Raw genomic sequence first — 24,178 nt, 5'->3', positions numbered from 1 at the left:
TCTTCCCAGGATGTTGAAAATGCTCTGGACACTGATAATGGTTGCATAACTTTGTGAATATATTAATGGCCACTGCATTGTATGCTTTAAATAGGTGAATTATACCTCAATAAAAATTACACTGATAACTTTTGTTCACTAAAGAAAAAACGAAATTCCCTTTGTTGTCAATTTTTATACACAATCAAAATAGCAATTAGTGACATGTCATAGTATTAAACAAACTTTCAGGGGAAATATTACCTTTAGGATAGTAGCAGCTCCCCGACCCCATAAAAAAAATCCTCAGCAGAATTTCAAAGTATATTTGCATTCTGATAATTCAAGTTTTACTACATTGTTATGGATAGAATCGAATCTTAGATTGAGTGAATATTTACATTAATAAGTATTTAAGATGTCAACATTGATTTGTGTCAGAGTTTACTTTTTAAAATTTCCTCAGTACATAGAAGAGCTCTATGAAGCTTAGGTATCTTTTTGAAACTTCTCTAAAATTTCACATTTTGTTGAAAGTTTGTATAACAAATTAACTTTACTAACAAACAAGAGGGAACTATAATGAGAAGATATACACATGCTTTGGTTTTTTGAAGCAGAAAAATGATGAGTAGTTGGATGTATTACTCAAGAGAGTTAAGGTTGAACCCAGAGTAAGAAATTAACATCCTACAGTAGAACAAGTAGGGAATTTTAGAGAATTTATTTCTCTGAAATTTAACCTGATATATTTATGCTATTTTGTTTACTAATTCATTTCTACACTAATTTATTAAATTATTGATTTGTTTGCTTCTTTTAATTTAGATATTTAACATTTGATTAATCATAAGTATTATTAAGTAACTAATAGTGCAAAAACTATTTAAATTGTGAATGCAGGATAATAAAGGTTGTAATTATTTTTTCATGTAATCATCGAACAAATCTAAGGCACCATGTGTAAATATTTTGTGATATAGCAATTCTCTATCTCTACTAAAGGAAATCAAATAAGGAAATACGGCGAGGATGGCTTTTCATAAGTAGTTGAAGAAAATGTTTGAGTAACGGTGAATATTGTTTTAAGAATTGTACATGTACTATATCCTCATAACAATCCTTAGAATACATGCTCATTATCACCACCATGTTGTATTTGGCTACTACATGAAAGCAGTGTTTTATGAAAAATAATGTTGTCTGGTACAGGTTATTTGTTAGAGAGGTTACAGAAAGAGCTGTTAGGGAGCCATTACAGTAATCTGTCATGCAACAGGGTTGGAATTATGTAAGTCAAATCATTATCCAAGAAAGATGAAATAGATTCAAGTGATTTTTGGCCCTTTTGAAATGCCTTCAAAATATGAAGTATTAAAATTATAAATTAAAAGAATTTCTTTAACTGGTCACAATCACCATTTCTTCCAGATTTCATATGCAATCACTTTCTCTGAGTTCATGCTTTGAATCATAAGATTTCCAGGCTGATATCTATTCCATTTCTCAATCCCCAATCTATTACCTTCTTTATTCACTTCATTTTAAGAAATCCTGTTGAGTTTACAAGGTCCGTAATTTAACTAACACCCTCACCATTACTTGTATCTCTCTTGCTTCTCTATATACTTCATTTCATTTCTCTGGTGGTTAAAAAACAAATACATAGCTAATTACTTTTATACGCATTATTTATGCCACCACCCCCACCCCTACTGTCAACCACAGGAGACTATACTGCTTCAGAAAGTTATGCAATAAGATAAATTGGTATCACTATAAATTCTTGTATGCCAACCTCAAAAATGCTCTTAATTTTCCAATTTTGCTCAAAATTCCTAGGATATTTCTTGGGTCAACATTCTTCACCTCCTAAAGAAGCTTTTTTTAAAAAAGCTAACTTTTTCATTATGAGTTTCTTCAACCGCATGCTGAAGTAGAAAGAAGCCATGAGTATCTATCACTTGCCTCTATAAACATGGCCAACCTTATTTCATCTAGTTGAACACATTGCTCCTTCACCGTGTGTTATTTTAAAGATAATGTCTTAGATTTTAACCCAGTAATACTTCAGAGAATACCTCTAAAATATCTGAAGATTTTTTCAACATATCCATGTATCATTGTTAACAAATAATAATTTGTTATTACCATTAAAGATTCATGTAAGATGAATAAAGTCCTTGATGATGATGACGGTATTACAGTTGGTTTGATCTGAGCTGGGATCCATATGAACTCCCAATATAGCATCTATAGGATATGTCTTTTGACTATAGATCCTCTTCCCTCTTTGTTTACCCTTACCATTTTGTTATTGAAGAATTAATTTGTCATGTAGAATCTCCATCCTAGAAATTATTGACTGCATAATTTTTTTGTTATTTAGGTTTCTTTATCCCCTGTTTTACCAGCAAACTGGCAGTTAGATTGAGGGACCTATTAGATTCAGCTCTATTTTGGGCAAGAATATATCAGAGGTGGTACTGTGAGCTTCCTATTCCTTTGTATCAGGAGGCACTAGTGTCTGGTTGTCTTCCTATGCATAATGTTAAGATTTGGCAGTGGGATCAGATGCTATAAGTCTGATCCACCCATTATAAATTTTCCCATTATCACTTCATGCAATTTTTGCTGCCATGGGTGGCTATTGTTTAAATCCATTATTTCATTAGTGTTTGCAAAATAGTGAAATTCTATTTCTAAAACTTATTCTGCTTTGAAGAAAAAGATGAGAAAAAGGAAAGGTGAAATGTGGTAGGAATGGGGTGTGGTATGGTTTGCATACACAAAGTCTATTTTATGTCACCAAACAGGTAAGGACTATGCTAGTAAATCCTCATCTTTAGTTAGTGAGAGCTAAAGGAAAACATGCACACATGTTAGAAAATAATCCTGCATGTTCTGCATATGTACCCCAGAACTGAAAGTGTAATATATATATATATATATATATATATATATATATAATATATATAACATATATATATAATATATATATATAATATATATATAACATATATTATATATATATAATATATATATATATTATATATATATATATATAAAATAAAGTAAGCAGCAAGTAGTAAAGTCATTAGAAAAAACAAAAAAGAAAATTATGTCCCTGTCATAATAAATATTGTATCGGTAAGTGCAATGAAAGGAAGCAGCAAATTCTATTTTGGAATTGCAAGTAGTTGAAATAGCTGAAAAAATGGATCACATGTATGTGTACATGTGAATATGTGGTGGTAAGTAGGGAGAAAGGAGGCAGAAAACGGAGCACTTTATTAGTTATATAAATTAGTTTAACCCTTTTTCCCCAATCGGCAGTGAAATGAAGAGATTTAAGCAAGAAGATAATAACAATGAAAAATTTTGTTGTAGGAAGATCACTTCTCTAGCAGTATGAAGGATGGACAGGAAGGAAAAATATTGAAGGCAGACCAGTGCAGTCATTATTACTGTTGCTGAAGTGGAAAATGATGAAGGCATGTACTCGCAGTAGTGGGCAAGACAGTCTTTTTATGTGCTTCTGGCCTGGCACTTGTTAAACTCTACTATAACTGTCTGTTTTCTGCATTGAACTACAATATGTATTAAGCACAGTTGATGGGAGCAATCTGCCCTGGGTACAGGCAATAGGGGTAGATAATTTTAAAACGGCAATAAAACCAACTATAAATTAATCTGCTTTTTATTATCACTATGCACTGGCAATTGAAAACAATGTGAATGTTAAACTCCTTCTCCTCTCAAAAAAAAATTTTTTTTTTGGTGCAAGTTCTAATTAACTTATTTCTTTTCATTAGTTTTAATTGATCAGTTTCCATTTCGTCTTCTTAAAGGCATTTTAAAAGGAACTTAATTTGCCTCGACCTTAGCGCCCTGCTGCTGCAACTGGAGACTGCAGAAAAAGACTGGGTGGGTATAAAAAGAATTTACTCATAAGAATATGACCTTGAATATGAAGATTATGATAAACCAGCATTACTAAAATCTTCAACATAAGAATGACATATTCATTAAAACTTTGAAATATATTCAATAATATTTTTGTGACTTTTTTCTAAAAAAGCCTCATCTGCTAGTTATCTAACACATTTAAACTGAAAGACTTGTCTTTTTCCTTGCACAGTCCCCTTTCAACGTCCTTATTTTTACAAATCCAAATCCTTTTCTTTGAAGTCCCAAGTCACATTACACTTCCACCAAAAATCTGTCTTTCCCTCTAAATCCATGTAGCAATATTTGTGTTTTTATTACAGCCCACCCCACTGTCTACCCTGTATCATTGTCATTGTGTACACATCTTATGGTTGAAATTAAACCCATAAGCTCTTATATGTCTTTATTATTGCTGTATCTTTGATATATCTAATAAAGTACCTAGCCCATGGGAACATTCTAGAAATATACATAAATTTTAATTCATTTGTATAGAAAATGTACATGATTTTTAAGATTCTTTCAACTCTGTAGTTATCTGATCTTTTTAACCCCTGTATGTAATGTTTCACAGTGACTATTTTTAGGACTATGGAATGGAAAGAGGGTGATTTGAAAATAGATTTGATGTTTTAGGAATTTACAGGAAACTTTTTCAAATTTCATCCTTTTATAAATGAATATAACTGTGCTTTGGTAAAATTTATGTAATAATCTAAACTACAAATCACTAATATATCAGGTCACAATTTATGTTTACTGTATGCCAAACTAAAAAGAAACACTGTAGAAGAGAATAAATAGTTTTCTGGCCTAATCACTGCATCTCAAGCAGGAGATGTCAATATCACATTCATCCAAATTGGAACAAACTGTGAAATATTTTTAAGATATTCATTTGAGTAATCTCTCTGTGAGGGATTAGGAATGTAAAATCAATGAATGAGATTTGGCCTGGAAACACTGTAAAATGGCTTTTAGCATGCCTAGAGGGCAGGAAGCGTATCTATCAAGGGCTGTTAATGATATTCTTGCATTGGAAAGGCTGTTTGTTAATTTGCCAAAATTATCATACCCACTGTGTGCAGAAACTTTCTACTCATTATTTCTCACATTCAAAGAAAAGTAAGATGTTAACCTATATGAAACATCTTTCAATCTAAATTAAGAGACAAATGTACATCATTACCCTTATATAAGACATAAATGATAGGTACAGAAAGGATGTTTTTAAAGTGATCTGAGATATCTGAGAATGAAATGGTTGGTAATTCTGTCTGATAAATTAAAGAAAGCTTTGAAGAGTGGTGTCATTTGAATTAAAACATATAATATGTGTAGAATTTCAAAAGGTGGATGAAGAAGTTTGTATGTGTTTGGGATTTAGGAGAGCCGGGGATGATATTGATTTTAGGATATAGGTAAAGTAATGGCAAGTCAATAGTGATTGGTGTGCAGAGTTTGCATCTAGATGTGAAAGCATTGGTCAGAACTATGGTAGATTGCAAATGGTCACAAAATCTTTGCTGCTCTTCCCATGAAGAAGTAGAGGTATTTCCACACCCCCTTTAATTTTGAATGGCTTGCTTTGGCCATCCCAAATAGAATACAGAGAATATGATGTTTGAGTTCAGAGCTATACCTTCAGGGACTTGAACATGGTTTTGTACATTGCCACAATGTGAATAAATCTGAGCTAGACTATTGGAGGGATGTATGGAGAACTGGGTCACTGCGATTGAAACATGTCAATTGCCAAACATTCAATAAGGACACTATAGATTGTTCAGCCCCTGCCAAATAACCGGGATTATCCAAGTGAGTAAGCCCACATGAGATCTATGGAAGAACAGTGCAGCTGATCTCAGGACAAATAGCCAACTTACAGAATTGCAAGCAGATAATGGCTTTTTTTTTTAAAGTCATTATGCGTTTGAGTGGTTTGTTGCCCAGCAAAGGTAAACTGATATGGAGTCACTTTATTGAGAGCCTATATTATGGTCTATACAGTATTTGAATTTTATTCTATGGGAAGTGGGAAGCTTAAAAGAACTAATGCAATTGTGTCCACTTCTCACCAACCTGCCACAGCAGAGTTTATCTAAATTTTTTTTTTTTTGTCCTGGTATTTTAACTAAAGAGAACACACTTTTATTGGGGTTTGTTTTGTCTGCACCTATTGGTGTTTCTGGGTTACTATCTTCATTTGTTCAAGTTTGGGATGTATGATGCAAAAATAAATCTCAGGGAACTTACCTACCCCTAGCTAGCCTTTCCTCTTACTATATCCCTAGCTAGCCTTTCCTCTTACAATATCCCTACCTAGCCTTTCCTCTTCTTTCAGCCTTTCTGAGTCCTACCTTTTTTGTATATAATGTAAAGGGATTTAATTACACTTAGTCGGAAGAGTAGGAAAAGGTAGTCTACTCCATTTTTCCAGAATCAAAAATGTCACACTTCACTTCTATGTTTTTTTCTCTCATTTTATTTAGTACTAAATATTTCCATTTAAACTAGCAATGGCAACACATCAGGTTACAAGTTCGATATCTACTGTGTACCAAACAAAATGTAAAGCATATGGGGGAGAATAAATACTCAACTAAAGTGCCTGATTCCAGTCTTTTGATTTGTTGTGATTGTCAGGTTTTATCTACTGGATCTTTGGAAAGGGAGTTTTATACACGAGTTTTAGCCCAACTCACCATTAAATTTGGTGTCTCCTTTCCTTAAAGAAAGAGTCCCCATTCTAGCTGCCTCCCTTGATCCCTTTGTAACCCAAATAGAGGCCAGCCAGGTTTTAGCCTCTGGGGAAAATATGATGGTTTGGGAGAATCAGACCCACTGTAAGCTTCCTTCCAAATGCAATAGCTGGTCATTTGCATTTCTTGAATTTGCTGCTGACCTTTAAGACAAATTCTTGGTGTATGATAAGCGCTCAAAAGACCATAGTTGAAGTGGGCTCCCTTCTATCTTATGGCTCAGAACTTTTATTCTAATTTAGCAAGAAGGACTATAAGAATAGACAATTATCATTGGCCTCCCTTATCTTACAGTATAGAGATATGAGCAGATAATATAGTTCCCAGTTACCAATTATTTCCACCGCAATTTGATTTGAACTATTTTATTGGGAAAAAACCAGAGCAGGGTGTGAGGTTTTTTTCAGATTTATTAGTTGATTCCTCACCATTTGCAGCTGGACTTTGTGTCACAAGGGGATCCCTTGTACAAGTTAAATTTCCTAGGCTGCTTAGCTAACTGGCTCCTACTTATATTGGGAAGAGGGAAGGTGCTGATGTAAAATTAGGATGTGGGGAAAGTGGGAAACTAGGGTAATGTTCTCCCTCTGTGCTTCATGAAGCATCTTTGAAAGTGATTGTGACTCCTTAGAGGCTATAGTTCTTACCAAACAGCTTGCCCACCAGTATTACAAACTTCCCATTTGATAGTGCTGGTTCCTAGACTCCAGTAAGACAAACACCTTCCTTTTTTCTCTCCAGCTCCAGTAGTGGTGGTGATGCTTTCTTTCAATTACATCATTTAAATGTTTTCTATGGAATTATGCCCCTTTATTATCCCAATCATACCTCTTTACTATCACTATTATCCCTAAGATACAGATAGTATGTAGTACAAGTGGTATTTGAGCTGTGGCAACCTGACTGCCAAGCTTTATCCTCTCACCAGTGTGTTGCAGCTACATCAAGCCATGCTGGGACTGTCAACCTTCCCAAAACAAAATGCAGAAGTTGAGAGTAGCTGCTTGTCTAAAATCTGATTGACAATTCAAGGTAAATAATAGACATTAGTTTCCTTTAATAGTCCACTCTAGGTGATATTTTATATAATGGTACAGTAAGAAATCTAACAATACATCCAAAATGGAATGTGAATTTTTTTAAACTTTGAGTTGATAATGCTCATCTTCTTACATTGTGCTAAAAGAAATAATACCACAAATGCTGCTCAACTTCCCTTTTGACTAACCACAGAGGAGAATGAGTTCTTCAGTTTTAAAGATACTTTTACCCTCTCTCAGCCTTTCCTTTAGTGAAATTTCATGATGTTACACATTTCCTTCTGTGGAGATGGCAAGCCAAATTATGTGGCTTATGATAAGAAAGCTTCTTTCTACATGTAAAATCAGGAAGAAATCATTTTTCATAAAGCCTGGCCTTTTTGTTTGCTATTGCCATTTTTGTGCCTTGATCTGTAAGAGGTAACTTACTAGTTGTTTCTGGAGAAGATTTCAATCTGGTTGCGAGCTAAAATAACATTTCAGTGTATTTTCAGATGAGGACTTTTTCTCTTGTGGGCTAAATGTTTATCAATCCGTACCAATACTATCTGGATCTGATTCTATCTCCATTTTCAATTATGTTTAAACTTGTCAACACTAAGTCTGAACAAATCATTCTACGGCTTAGGGTTTTAAAGGAAAACTGAAAACAAGATAGCAGTTGAATATTTTTCAAGAAGAGTCAATAGAAATCAAGATATTATAATACATTTTTCTTTTTTTAATAAATACATAAAGCTCTTTACCATTTCCCTCTATTATTTTGATTAATGCAGTAATAAGATCTTTCAAAGCATCATTATTCCAATTTTCACAGCCTGATGTAAAAGACTCATTTCACAGTAATAATCATGGCTAGCATTAATAAATGAATGTTGATGCCATAAATAACAGCATAAGGCATATTTACACCATCTTAACATACATAAACACCATACATATACACAAAAAAGTCACAGATCCAGAACAAAGAAAATTCAATCTCCTAGACAACTTACATTTATAGGCTTTGCCTAAAACATTTTTTTTTTTGCTGTTTTTTTGTAATTTTTTTCTTTCCAAGCAACAAACAAATCTCCCCTATTTCTTGTGATTTATTTGTAACATTGTGCTCATGCAAAAATAATACTTGTTTTATTGCATTAACATTTAGACAGTTTTAGATTTGGGTCCTATCACCATCGTCTAAAATTTTACTTTATGTTGCTTCATCCATATATCATTTTAGTTGGTATTATATGATGGTTTGTTTTTGTTGAGTTACAAAATGACAAACATGTCCAGTTGACCAGAGTTTAAAAATCAAGATTCTAAGCTTGACATGCACATTTTACTTTCATTCTTGCAAAATGGTTTGAATCAGATACTCCATTTTGATTTAACATTTATTGATTTATTTGTTTCCTTTTAAATCATGTTTCTATAAACAACAACAACAAAAGAATAAAATAAAATACTGTCCCACATCCACTAATCACAACAAGGAAGAGCAGCAAGGATCACACTGACCATTGTTAGGACATCAGTCAGGTGGTGACACTGTAGTAAACATTGAATGTCATCAAAATACTGCAGGAACGTGATAATTACTATAGCCCATACTTCTGCAATAGTTCAGATTGCCATTGGCGTTTGCGCTCTGGAAAATAATCTGGAATGTGGATTTTTTTAAAATCCTGAATACACTTTTTCATTTCTTCTTCCACACTTAGCTTCTCACAGACTTTCTTTTTGGACAGATTTGTTTCCCGGGACTTGCTGATGAGTGTCTGAAAAAGTTCACTGTTTCTGCGTTTATCTGGTGGAGGCATCCATTGCACAGGTGCCTTTTTAGAGGGGCGATCCAATGTTAAGGTGTTAGGTTGGTGAGCTGTTGCCTGCTGGGCACTGGACGGGTTGTCCTGGGGAGTGCTTGCCTCTGAATGGCTGTCACAACTGGAAGTGGAGAGCTCATTACAGGAAGTCCCACTTTCACTTCCTTTGTCAGTGACTTTGTCATGTTTCCTATCTTCATGTTCTTGTTTAGGTGACACTATTTTCTGAGGTGGTCCTAAAATGGAGAAAAAAAAATAAAAAGAGTAGTTGAATAAGAAGTATGAAGGTAAAATTAAACAAACTCTATATTTTCTATTTTAAACCAAGAACATGTATCTTAACAAAAATGATGCTTGTTGCACTAGTCTATGTTTGTGTGATTAAATACAAGACCTAGGGTCTTTAGCATACACTGAAAGATGCAACATGCTGATTAATTATTCATAACAATAAAGTTTGAGAGATTTGTTTAATGAGAATTTCTGCCATAGAGGCCATCAATAACTTACTGAAAAGGTGATTTTTGTTATTTTAATTTCTAGTTCCTGGAATATATTTAAAAAGTAATGGTTTGTTAGCCTTCTATTTGTTTTGTTAGACACTTAGTTCATTTCTGTTCTAATCACTGTACTAGGTGTCCTTTCTATATATATTCTGCCATTGTAAAAGCAAGAAAGTAATATTGTTGTATTTTACAAGGCTGCAGTATTCTCCACTGCACAGAACTACAATCATATCATTTATGCTTCCAAAGGGAAGGCTAGTTTAAATCTTATTTTAGTCTCTTAATCTTGTTTCCTATTTCCTTAAAGAAAATTATGAAACTGCCATAAGATATATAGGGGCCTAATATTATGGTGTGAAAATATAGTTGAAAGGCGGTATTCTCTTAAAATTTAAGGCCTAACATTTGAGGTAAATTACCTAGGAAGACAAATTTCAGAAAGTGATTGTTTGCCAAGATAATTATTTCAAATACCCAAGGTGTTTCCAAGAAGAAGCATATTTTATTCTCTTTGACTGCACTGTGGGATTAGGATCTCCATTTAACATTTATTAAACACTACCACACACTCAGAACTATTATAAAACCTCGATTAAATGGAGCCTAACAATTCAGTGATCTAAGTTACTCAAATCTTATTTTTTTCCTTAGAGTCAAATTTTTGAATGAGTTGTATTAATCAGAATCAAGAGGAAGTCATCAGTGTTTTAAAACAATTACCCAGGGGTTCTATTGTGCAGCCAGGCGTGAGAACAACTGGTCTTATTCAGAGGGTCTAACTTTGGCTGCATACTGGAATCACCTAGAAAGCTTCAGATTATTGATACCTTGGAACCAAGCCCAGACCTCCTGATTTAATGGAGTGCCACCTGACCATCAGGCCATTTAATAGATCACGGCAATTTCAATGTGCAGCCAAGGTTATGAACCATTGATCAGTCTAATGTATATGAAATTAGTTAATAACAAATAACCTTCTGAGTAGTTGATATTACTCAGAAGTATTAAGAAACAAAACTCTGCTGGTTTCTAACACTGACTTTTCTATTTAAAAATTAGAAGAAACATGTCAATGCCAAATATTTGGTTAAAGATTTTTAAAAGCTTTACAACATTTTGGGATGGTGGAAATATTCTTTCTCTTGATTATGGTGTTGATTATGTTATTGTATACATTTGTAAAAACAGATAGAATTGTATACCTAAAATGGGTGAGCTTTTCTGCATGTAAATTATACATTGACCAACCTGACTCCCTCTGCTGAAAAACAACAAAGAAACTTAAAGTATATATGTCTCTCTCTCTCTCTGTACACACGCACACACACACACACACACACACATACAGACACACACGCAGACACACACACACACACACACACACACACACATATGTATGTATTTCAGGGAAAGTCTTCAGCAATATTTCAAACTTCCTTTGTCTGCAATATGGTAAAACCAGAACAAGTTCTAATGCTTATAATTGCTTAATAAGGAAGTGCACTATTATATTTCAGAAGTATTTGCAACCAAAGATTTAAATAATTGTTGGGTTTTATTTGTTTTAAGCCTCTGCCAATTTACATTTACTGTCAGGGAAATGTAAATTTGAGATGGTGTGGAGAAAATGCACTGCTAACACTCTGTGCTGGACTTACCCAGATCAATTCTCTATTCTCCTCTGTCCAGAGTGGCTGATGGGTATGGACTATGTTCTTAAGCTCCCTTGCCTTCTGGTTTTCAGTTGGATTCAGTCAACACCAAAGATTAGCAAGACAACAACCTAACCCCGCCCTAGTCTGAGGAATGTGGTGATCTGGTATCCCTGGACCAAGAGACACAGCCCAATCAGGAAGCTCTCTCTGTCTCCTTTCCTTTTCTTCTCCTTCCCTCTTTCTCCACCCCCTCTTCAAATTTCAATAAATTGAGGCTCACAGTTTTAGGCCTACAGGTGTTAATATGGTTTGGCTGTGTCCCCACCCAAATCTCATCTTGAATTGTAACTTCCAAAATTCCCAAGTGTCATGGGAGGGAACCAGTGGGAGGTAATTGAATCATGGGATCTGGTCTTTTTAATGCTGTTCTCACAATAGGGAATAAATCTGGGACCTGATGGTTTTAAAAAGAGGAGTTCTCCTGCACAAGCTCTCTCTCTCTTTGCCTGCTGCCATCCATGTAAGACATGGCTTGCTCCTTCTTGCCTTCCACCATAATTGTGAGGCCTCCCAAGCCATGTGGAACTTTAAGGCCTCCCCAGCCATGTGGAACTTTAAGCCCATTAAAGTTCTTTTTCTTCCCAGTCTCAGGTATGTCTTTATCAGCAGAGTGAAAATAGACTAATACAGGTATTAACCATGCAGGTACCATAACTAATCTTAGGGTACTGCCTACACTGGTGTAAACTGTCCCATATTAAGTGCTCTTAAATATCCCAGCCAAGTGTGCTTTCTCTCTTCCTGGGTTTCTGACAGACCCACTCTATCAGACCCACTCTGGCCACCAACTGTCTTCTGCATTGAGTAGAGGGATGTTACTTGAAGAATCAGTTTTTAGTGGCTCCAGATTTATGAGGCAATAAAATTTGAAAATAAATAGGTTTGGAGTCCTACTGACTTGAATTTAAATTCTGGCTCTCCAGAAAACACTAGCCTTGTGGCTTTGAACAAGATACTTAACTCCTCTAAGCATTAATTTGTTCATCTATAATACCAGTAAAATTACTTTCCCCATAGGAGCATTTTAAGATTAAGTAAGATATCATGTAAAAGGATCTAGTATAATTATTCTCAACAATGAGAGCATATCAAGGTATATCAGTGGAATTTTTGAATGTATATATGTCATGTACATCCCTAGAGGTTTCTAGTTCAGTGTGAAGGGCTGTTATGCATGTATTTCTATGAAGCTGGGAATGGTGGCGGAGATGCAGTAGCTCTTTAATCACCGTTATGGCTGAATGTGCTCTCAAGCAAGCATGAAATTCAACACCTAATACAACATAGGATATAAATAAATGTAGGGGTTTTTCTAACCTTTCTGTCAATATTTTGGTATACTTTAACCAAAAGCACCTATCAAAGGATTTTCATTCCCAATAATGATTAAAGGATTATACTGCAAATATCTGAGCAAACCAACCTACATTAAGGATAAATAGGTGATGAAAAAAATAACTTTCCATTTATCGGCAGGGCAATAGAGCATTAGATAGAGATATCCAAGCAGAAAAGCAATCATATCAAAGTGAAAGTGCAGAAAGAGAGTACTAGACACTACCAAAGTAAATGCCTTATTTTATTTGTTTTTATTCACTGGGAGGAATTAACAAATGCTTAATGACAACAGAATAACATTTGTGCGATGAAAATGAATTGGTCTTGCAGTGCAAGATAAATTAGGGAAGCCCTCTTTGAAGAAGGGTTCAATGAGTTCAGCTGAGAATTTTGTATCCACTGTGTGCCAGACACAGTGCTAGGTTCTGGAGGAGACACAAGTATGGATAAGATAAGCTCTCTGCCTGATGAAGTTCACTGGCTTTCTCTAACTCCAAGTGGGTGAGGACAAAAAGATGCAGAGAAGAAGATTTTACACGTGGCCAAGGATCCCTAGAATTTTCTGGGAAGATGAACTAAGATGCATTCCACACCAAATCAGTCTAACTGAATTTCCCACACTAGCTTTTTTTGTTTTTTCACATTTTACTTTTCAACTATTTTTCAATTTTCTTTGCCACCTTTAAAAAAGTCATCTATATCCCTTTCTTTTCTTCCCTCTTGTCTTTCCAATGACAAATAATATGGGTCAGAAATAGAGCACGGTCAGAAATAGAGCCTATTATAGAATAGTATTTTATAATTATAAATGTTAAAATGCTTAAGATATTTTAGAATTTCTTTTTGTAGACTTCAATAACTATGAAGAAAAGGGGGTCCTGAAATTACTGTGATTCTAAGAGCTTTGAAAATAAAAAGAACTTTAAAAATAGTTATACACATTATTAAAAATTAACAAATATATAGTAATACATAGTAACATATATAATGTATTCATGTTATATGTCTTTTATATTTTATATATATTATATATATATTATATATATTATATATATTATATATTATATATATTATATATATTATATATATATAATATTATATATATTATATATATATAATATATATATATTCATGTTTTGCTAATCCTATTTAATAAGACATCTTTAGGCAAGGTGGACCCCCAATCAGACCAAATAGATTCAGAGGTTTATATAATGACTTAAAAGAGAATGCTTAGCTTTATTTTGTGTACATCTTTGAATGTATAGAGTAATATGAGAGTTCTCTGTATAAATCACTAGTGATCACTAATAGTCTTCTTTTCGTTTATGCTAGCAGTTTTTATTGCTATTCATTTAAGCATACTTTAAATAACTATTGATAACTTAGTGGATTTAAATTGACTCTAAAATACAATAACTTAAACTGATTTAGCTGCTTTTTATGACATGAAATAGAGAAAAATTAATTAAGTAAATAATAATTTACTCTAGTTGCCCTGTTTCTCACGGATGCCTGCTAATTGTAGGCTTCCAGGATAATTTAAAACTTTAGTTTTATATTATTTTATTCAGTGGTCCAAAGCCACTTGACATGCTTTAAGCACCACATGAATGATAAACATCGCCAACTAGTGAATATATAGGAACAGCATGACTATTAGAAATGCCTCTGTGTCTCTTCAACTAGTAATAGAATCAGATATATACCTGAAAGATCTTTCCGAAAGCATTTTGCCCTGTGAGTTAGGGCACCCAAAAAACATGATTTAAAAGGAAAATGTAAATGTGTTTTGATGGCCTCATCAGCTAGGATTTCTTCCATCATATAAATAACTAATTACCATTTATTTATTTATTATTTATTTATATATATTTTTTGAGATGGAGTCTTGCACTGTTGCCCAGGCTGTAGTGCATTGGTATGAACTGGGCTCACTGCAATCTCTGTCTCTTAGGTTCAAGCAATTCTCCTGCCTCAGACTCCCGAGTAGCTGGGACTACAGGAATGTGCCACCACACCCAGCTAATTGTTTTGTATTTTTGGTAGAGACGGGGTTTCACCATGTTGTCCAGGATGGTTTTGATCTCCTGACCTTGGAAATCATCACCATTTATTAAAGTGTAAGCAAAAGATTAGTGAATAAGCAAGTCTCATATTAGCTTAAAATTTATCTGTTAAAAAAAAGAGTTAATTATTTGAAAGAGTTAGATAAATAGATACACCTAGCCTTTCAAATACTGGAACAATTAATCAACTTCTCATTTGGTTATTTGCTATTAAATAAGCTAGGATATCTATCCAGGAATGCTCCATCCATTGAGCATTTGTCTATGGCAAATATAGTGTTAACTAGGAGAGCTGAAAACCAGCTACCTAGGTCATGCCTCTCCAATATTATTTTTGAAGAACACTCAGTATTCATACATGCACACACACAGTTAGACACATTTATTATGCTGACATTTTTTCATCACTGGGGGAATAATCATGGAAGATCTGGGTTGGAGCCTGGCTCAGCTACTCCAACCAAGCAGTACTTTTTGTTGGTCATGTAACCTCTGTAATATTTGGTTCTTCTTGGTTTACATTTTGGGGTTGCTCCCTAAGTTCTTCTATGTTCTAAATGATGTAATGATAGGAAGAGATTTTCCAAGATGTAAAATTCTGATCAAATATTAAGCATTAAAAGGTTAACGTGAATAGAAACTGCCTCAGAGCAAGGAAACAAATTCAATTACTACTACGGTATTTTTTTAAAAATTATGGGTCGAGGATAACTTTCTGCAAGCTTACTAAGTGTAGTTCTAGAAGACATTATTAATTTATGTTTGTTTAATTACATCTATTTTTACTGGTGAATTGCCAGCAAAGAGGATGGTACTTAAGGTCACATCGTGCAGACTGCCTGGGTGCACATCTCAGTTTAAAAACTTACTAGATTTGTTATTCTGGGCAAGTTGCCTACTTTCCTTGGGCCTCAGTCTCCTCATGTTTAAACTTCAAATAGTTTTAGCTAGGATTAAGTAAACTAACATATATTAAGTATTTTAAATCAGTCTGGCATGTATAAATGCCAAAAAATGCTAATTGTTATTATTCAGTGTAAATATCCATGTGCTAATTGGCCATGACACAGTCAATTTGTTCACTTGAATACTGAGAGTACTGATTGAACAACTGTAATGTTTCCACACTGATCCAGGGTCTGTACATAACACCTATGCACATATGAATTGCAGACAGGTCTTATAGTTTCTTTAGTTCTCAAATTTTTATCAATTAAAAATGAAATTAAAATGGAAATATCTAGTCAGATGGCTTTGGTAAGAATCAAATGAGATAATATATGTGAAGGCAATTTGTAAGCTGTAAAGTCCTATACAACGCAAATCTATCATTTACATATGTAGGCTATGAAATATTAAATTTTTATGTTCAAAGGGAATTTATTTAAGAAAATAAAATGCAAAGGCCCTGCTATAAGTTATCAAAAATGTGTGAATTAATGCCAGTAATAAAAAACATTATATTAAGTAAAATGGAACAAATGGAAAATATCACAATGGGCCCAAACTTGTAAAGCAAAACAGAGCTTTTGATCAATTCCCTTGGGTTTTATTATATTAAAATAGAAAAGAGGAAAAGATAGATTTTCCCAGTCATTTGAATAGATAATAAGGTACAGAAACTAAATGTCAATATTTTTGTCTTTAAAGAGGATACATGATTTCTGGGTAGTTCTGGGTGTGGACATGTTTGTAATAGTATTTCCATAGTTTTTCCTTGAATACACAAGCATTTCCAAATGAAGTATATGTATACAGCTGCATACTTGAGAAAATCTTTTTATTTTTATCTCTTTACCTGCCCAGTGATGATAAAAAAAAAGGATAGGTATGTAAAATGTGTCCAACAGTCACAATTCCTAGAAGGGAAATTATCCTTTAATAGTAGTAAACTCAATGATGTGTGAATGGTTATGTGGTACTTAAACAGAATGAACCAATCTATCTTAAATGTTAGCACCACATGTTTCTAAGTATGAAGCACTTAAGTCAAAAGGGAAAAACTCCATTTTGATTGGAGAAACATCTGCTGAGCGCCTACTATGTATAAGGCATAGTGTTAGTTACAAGGGTGGGGACACACACACATGTGCACACACACCTGCACAACCACAGTCCCTGACATCAAGTAGTTCAGGATTGGGATGACAAGTGCAGATGAAGCTAAAGTGTGAATAGGGCATGGACAAGGGAGCAAGGAGTAAAATAAAGAGAGGCTGATTTGTGATTGGAGTGAGCTAAGGAGTGGGGTTATTTTAAATTAATCAGTAAAACTGCCATGCTGAATGGAAACTTATAGGTCATATAGGAGATTTGTTCATCTTAGAGTAGAAGATAAATAATTTAAAATTAATTTATATGTGAGAAAAATTGAACTCATTAATATTTTTTCTTTTTTAAAAGTTATAATATTTTAAGTTCTGGGGTACATTTGCAGAATGTGCAGGTTTGTTACATAGGTATACACGTGCTATGGTAGTATGCTGCATCCATCACCCCGACACCTATGTTAGGTATTTCTCCTAATGCTATCCCTCCCCTATTCCCCCACCCTCTACTATCCCTTCCCTAATCCCTTCCCCCAACAGGCCCTGGTGTGTGGATGTGTGATGTCCCCCTCCCTGTGTCCATGTCTTCCCATTGTTCAACATCAACTTGTGAGTGAGAACATGCGGTGTTTGGTATAATGTTCTTGTGTCGGTTTGCTGAGAATGATGGTTTCCAGCTTTACTAATTTAGTTATGTTTTCTATAATCTCCATTAGCATTACTTAGCCAATTTTATGGTTGAAATAGAATAACAAAAGAAAAGAAAGAAGTGTGACTTGAAAAGAGAAACATGGTCATATTCCTTTTTTCATCCTGACATGGTCATCACCAACCCACTCTTCTGATACTCCCTGAATTTGTTAATTTTTATCATATGTACCTACTCATAGTGTGCCTCTTAGTCTTTAACTGTAAACTCCTCAAAGGCAGAAACTTTGCTTTTTTTTATTCTCTCATGGTGTCTTGATCAGAATAGTTGCTTAACAAAATTAGTAAAATTATCTTCATGCCTCTGAGTTTCTATAGTATTTACTACTAACTATACACCTACTTGGGAGTTAGCATTTAGCATCTTTTAGGTTAGTAAATATTCATTTCAATGTTCATAGAGTAGTAAGAATGATCCCACCCCCCACACATAAAAATTGGTCCTAAGGTCACACTTCTGGTGTCCCATATTCCTCAAAGAGTTTACAACTTCCATGAGTGATTATATGGAATCTTATGTTTCCTTCTATCACTCAGACAGTTCAGGAGCCTGATTTGTATTATCACTGAATAAACAAAACTATAATAGTAAAGTGCATAAGCAAATGTAATACAGCATAAAAAAAGAAATGTCAGAGAAAATATATTTATTTAGTGAGACATAAATTAGAAGAGGTGTCCAAAAAGAATCTTATTGCCTTCCTCTCATTCTACAAATCAGTATCTTCCTATGACTCAGTTATTTCTGCAAACCATACCCAAGGTCACCTTCGGCTATCCAGTAGATTCATCTCTTATTTTCAATCACTTGCCGTGTCTTATCAATGCTACCATTACAGCAGCCCTTGAATCTATCTATTAATCTCTGTTCCAATTTCTACCACCTATGACAGTTTCTCATTATTTCTCACTGCATTTCCTAACCAATTCTCTGACTTCACTTTAGTCCTACTTCAAACTATTCTCAATGCCATTACTAAATAAATATTCCTAATAAACCTAATTCCATTAAGTATATCCTTTTGCAGAAACCTTCTAAATAGTTTCTCTACACATAAGATAAAATTTGATTATAACATCTTGGTTTGGAAATTATCTTCAGTGTAACTATCTTCATGTCATGCCCCCATGACAAATAACCCCAGCCCATCTGTTAGCGCTCCCCATTTGCTTCTAGTGAATGCCTTGTTCTACCAATGATTGCTTCTTTTTCTCTGGTCTGTATTCTTTCCTTACCCATGCTCCTTTTAGCTATCCTTCAAAGCCTGTTCCTCATGTTGCTTTTAGCATAAAACTTCTCATGATCATATTTGGATGTAATTCCTTGTGATTACCTGCTCTTTTAATAATCCATAGTTCTTTGTTTGAATCCATCTCAAGGTACTGAACCTACTTTGTCTTAAATAATAGTTATTTCTACACTCAGTTTAACTTTCATCCCTGTGTTCTGCCCCACAAAACACACACAAATACACACACAAAACACACACACAAAACACATACACACTAATATAATTGACATGAAAGGAAGGCAGGAAGTGCTGGATGGAGAAGGGCAGGGTCCCTAGAGAGGTCTCCAGCCTCGGGCCTGTGCCCGCAGACCTAGGTAAAGGCAGGCACTCCTGTTTTCGTGCCTAAATAATGCATTTTTCAAGACGACTCCAGCCTGTCATGTCCCCATCCTGTGCCTATAAAAACCCCACTGACACGAGCAGCTGCACATCAAGAACACACCGGCAAAAGAGCACATACGTGGCAGGACATTGAGAGGAGCAGAGGAGCAGAAGAGCACACCGACAGGCACTGGAAGATGTCAGTGGGACATCAACTGCTGGAAAGATATGGATGCTGAGGGGAATTTGGCCACAGCAGCAGAGGGGAGTTGGGCCACCTTACTCCAGGCCAAAACCACCTCCCACTCTGTATCTCTGCTGGCTCCCCATCCATATGCAGAGAGCTACTTCCAACACTCAACAAAAACTTGCACTCATTCTCCAAGCCCATATGTAATCCAATTTTTCTGGTATACCAAGGCAAGAACCCTGGGATAGAGAAAGCCCTCTGTCCTTGCGATAAGGCAGTGTCTAATCGAGCTGATGAACATAAGCTGCCTACAGATGGCAAAACTAAAAAAGGGCACTGTAACATGCCCTCTGGGGCTTAAGGAGCTGTAGACACGCACCCTTAGATGCTGTTGTGGGGTTTGAGCCCACGCTCCCCACAATCTGCCCAACTGCATGTTCCCCCTAGGAGCTCTGAGCAGTAGGGCACTGAAGAAGTGAGTCACCTTCCCATCACATACTCTGCAAGGGGGATAAGGGAATTTTTCCCGTTTCATATAAGATAGGTTTTTCTTTTTGTCTTGATAATTCCTGAAGCACCAACCCATGGCTAGGCTCATAAGAATTCAGTAACTGTTTACCTAACTGAATTAAATAAAATTAATATTATCTACAAAATACTGTCTAAGTGCACAGGAGATTTCTTTATTTCTAAAGAATTTCCTTTTTGATTTGTTTTGTTTTAATCAAAATATATAAACCCAAGTGTAACTCAGCTTAAGAAGTGTAACAAAAACGAAGAAATGAGGGAGTTGATGAAGATAAGCCATTAGCAGTGAGTCATAACAAGAGCCTCAGTCTCTTTAGTTAATGAAAATATCATTCTTTTGGCAGAGTATCCCTTTTAGTTTATTAAAGAGAAATAAAAGCTACTTGAGAACCACACATAATGTGGAAAAATAATTTTCTTTTTTTCTGCAGAAGAATGCTACATCACTTACATGATTGTACCTGATCATAGTAGAAAACATATTAGGTGTTCACTTGTCCTCTCAGAAGCCTTATCACATGCAAAATTGTTACACACACCTTGCAAGAGCTGTTCATTTAAAACTAATCTCTTCATTTCCCACATGGAAGCTAGGATTCTATCCACATTCATCCTTCTTGCGCTTACATTCAAAACAAAAACTCCACACAGTGATGCCTAGGCTCCTTTTGTAACCTGGAATGAAGACAACTGAACTACTCCCTGCTCATTCCCAGGTTCCCACATCTGAATCTACTACCATTCCTTATCACTGACATTAGCAAAGTTATTTTTCACATGCCCAGGTAGCCACCTTCTAATGACCTCCTTTTTTACAAGCACATGTTATATAAGAAGGATGATTTATTTGGTTTTCAAATTTGCAAACACATGTCTATGCTTGCTTGCTTCACATCTATAAAATGTGGATCATAACACCTACAAGGTGCTTGGCAAGGATTAATGAGATGTTGTGTCTACAAACACGTCTGGTGGCTCAGGGAGGAAAAAAGATGGCACTCTGTTAATACAGGTTGGGGGTACACTTATGATGGGCTGTGTGTAACAAATTCATATGATCATAAAACCATGCTGGTTGTAAATTATCATTGCCTGTTACACAATACTAAAAAACTGCCTTAGACCTGAGGAAAAATGTCTCAGTGACAATAGGGGAAGCAGGGATTGTGGAAGATGTAAATACACACACACACACACACACACACACACACACACAGTCTAACATTCTTTGGTTGCAGGAGAAGGAACAATTTCCAGCAGAAGCCATAGTTAAGTGGATATTTATTTGTTGGATCTCTTCAGATCTTAAGTGCCTGCCTGCCAATAAATGGTTTCAAGTATTTCCAACAATGCTCAACCGTATGCAACTTCTTGTAGTTGCCATACTATTGAATATGAGTACTTCTTCTTTTCACCTGAAATTTATAAAAGTGTGCCTGTTATGGCAGCAGCTCAGTGCAGAATCATCATGATGAATGAAAGATGAAGGCATATATGTGGATAGCAGTGTTTAATTTCATTTCACAGTACAATAAAAAAAGTGCCCAGCCTTTGAATAGAGAATAACTGTGCTTCATGTCACGTTCTGACGTCTATTAGCTAGGTGCCAAATGTGTCTTTAAGGTTCATTTTCCTATTCCGCTTAAAAAGGAACGGAAATATGGCACCTCCCTCCTAGGGTTACTTTAAGTCAAGATAAATGTGAGGAAGGCCTTTGTAGTAGGCTAAAAAGTGGTTCCATAAATGATACCAGGCACTAATCCCTGGAACCCTGTAAATGTCACTTTCCATGACGAAAGTCTTTGTAGGTATAATTAAGGATTTTATGATGGTGAAATCATTCTGGATTATCCAACTGGACCCTAAATTTAATCAGTGGTATCCTTACAAGAAGGAGGCAGTGAGAGAGCTGATACTTGCAGAGGAGAAGGAGGCAATGTGACCATGGAATCAGAGGTCAGAGTGATTCAGCTACAAATCAAGTAATGTCAGCTACCATCAGAAGCAATCAACAGATTTTTCCCTAAAATTCCTCGAGATAGTGTAGCGCCACTGACACCTTGATTTCAGCCCAGTGAAACGTACTTCAAACTTCAAGCTTCTGGAGCTGTGAGAGAATAGATTTCTGGTTTTGTAAGTCACCAAGCTTATGGTAATTTGTAGTAGTAGCCAATAGGAACTAATGCAAATGATTTACTGTAATGCCTGGCCCTTGGCTGATGTTGAGTTATATCATCTTATATAAGTGAACATAATATTATCCTTAATAACTGGAAGATATAGGATCTGAATTGTAGAATCTTAATTGATCTATTAAAATATTTTGCAGGCTCTATCAAATGGTCATCCTGCTTCTTTAAGCTCCTATTGTAGTAGTAAGCCCAGAGTATTGTACTGCAAATCATTCTATTTTGCAGGTATCCCTAATGTTAAAAAATTCCTATATTCAGCCATAATTTTTCTCCTCAAATAGTGTCACTCACTAATTCTATTTCTACCTTCTGGAGCAACATAGAATAAATCTATTCCCTGCTTTCAACTAAGAGCCTTTAATATTTTAGAAAACAATTATCATATCTAGTCAAAGTTCTGTCCAATTATATAGATCAACCATTATTTGAATAATTAGGTTAATAAGATAGCCACTTCACCTTATCTCTGTTCCCATAAGACACTATTTTCTCTCTTTCTACAAACATTCAAACATAGCCACCTATCTAACCCATTCCAACACACACACACACACACACACACACACACACACACACACACACAATCACAGAACTGTCTCTCACTATAACCAGTTCTACACACATTTCCAGAACCTGATCATTCCTTGTCATTCTAGTCTCATGTTTTTACTGCCTTTGAACATCTTCTAAACTTCAAAAAAATCATGTCAAAAAATAGTCTCACTATTCTTTTTCTCTTACACCAGTTCCTTTTCTTATGCTTTCTATTTTCCTATTTTTATGGAAGCACCACAGTCTTCTTAATTACCCAGCTTTTAAATCTCGAAGTCATTTCGCTATTCTAATTTCTAGTCCTCTACTGATTCCTTCCCCCAGCAAACAGTTATCTAGTCCTCTTGATACTTTGATGATATCTCAATCATTTTCCTCACCTTCAGTATTCACTCTCAGTTTTGATCCTCATTAACTCTTACTGTATCAACTGTAATACTGTCTAGAGATACTTTCATCTCTAATCTTTGTCTCCTTTTATCCATATTAAACAAAGATCTCAGCTACATTGCACTAAAATATAGCTCTTATTATAGCACCTGTTCTCAGAAAACCTCAATGGATTTCAGAAACAAAGCCAAATCTTTTAGCTCCACAGACAAGACTTTCATGGCCTAGTTCCAGCTTAAAGTCCACATTTCATTTTCTATTATCTCACCCTCCATTCAAGTCAAATTGGAGGGATTAATATTAGCTTAAATATCACATGCATTCCTATATTTAATTTTTCACCTACGTGAATGATAGGTTCAGATCTGTTTATAATGATACTTGTTTAGACGGAGTAAATTTCTTATTGGCTGCATGGGTATGTACGTCTGAGAATATAGTTGGTGCTCTATCTATCTTATATGACAGACCTCAATCACCAGGCTACAGTAGTGTATTTATTACCTAGACAGGGCTAATCGTAATGCTCTACCAAATCAGCCCCCTAATCTAAACTAAGGATGAAGGTTGGGAGATAAATAATCTGGGTGATGCAATAAAATGAAATCTCTGGAATACTTCAAACTGTTCATGAGTGGAAAGAATGAGAATGCCTTTACATCTTTGAACAAGAAGCTCTCAGATATGACTGTAGGGGACTAAGTCTCCCAACCCCAACTACAGTAGGAGAGAATGAGAACTGAAAGGGAAACCTAACAGTATTCGGATGTCTGGTTCAGTGAT

At 35.1% G+C, this 24,178-nt stretch overlaps 1 protein-coding gene across 1 annotated transcript in view; it reads right to left on the bottom strand.

Annotated features, from left to right (window-relative positions):
* Window positions 1-8,435: 8,435 nt before the first annotated feature.
* Window positions 8,436-24,178, bottom strand: part of KCTD8 (potassium channel tetramerization domain containing 8) — a 259,474-nt gene continuing 243,731 nt past the window's right edge. The window contains exon 2 of the mRNA XM_017544896.2: window positions 8,436-9,782. Coding sequence (XP_017400385.1) covers window positions 9,322-9,782 — 461 coding nt within the window. The 3' untranslated portion in view covers window positions 8,436-9,321. The remainder of the gene's footprint in view (window positions 9,783-24,178) is intronic.

The sequence above is a fragment of the Cebus imitator genome, unplaced genomic scaffold (genome assembly GCF_001604975.1).
Source record: "Cebus imitator isolate Cc_AM_T3 unplaced genomic scaffold, Cebus_imitator-1.0 Scaffold173, whole genome shotgun sequence".
Taxonomy (NCBI): Eukaryota; Metazoa; Chordata; class Mammalia; order Primates; family Cebidae; genus Cebus; species Cebus imitator.
The sequence above is the reverse complement of the archived record's forward strand: the minus strand, read 5'-3'. Positions and strand labels throughout refer to the sequence as shown.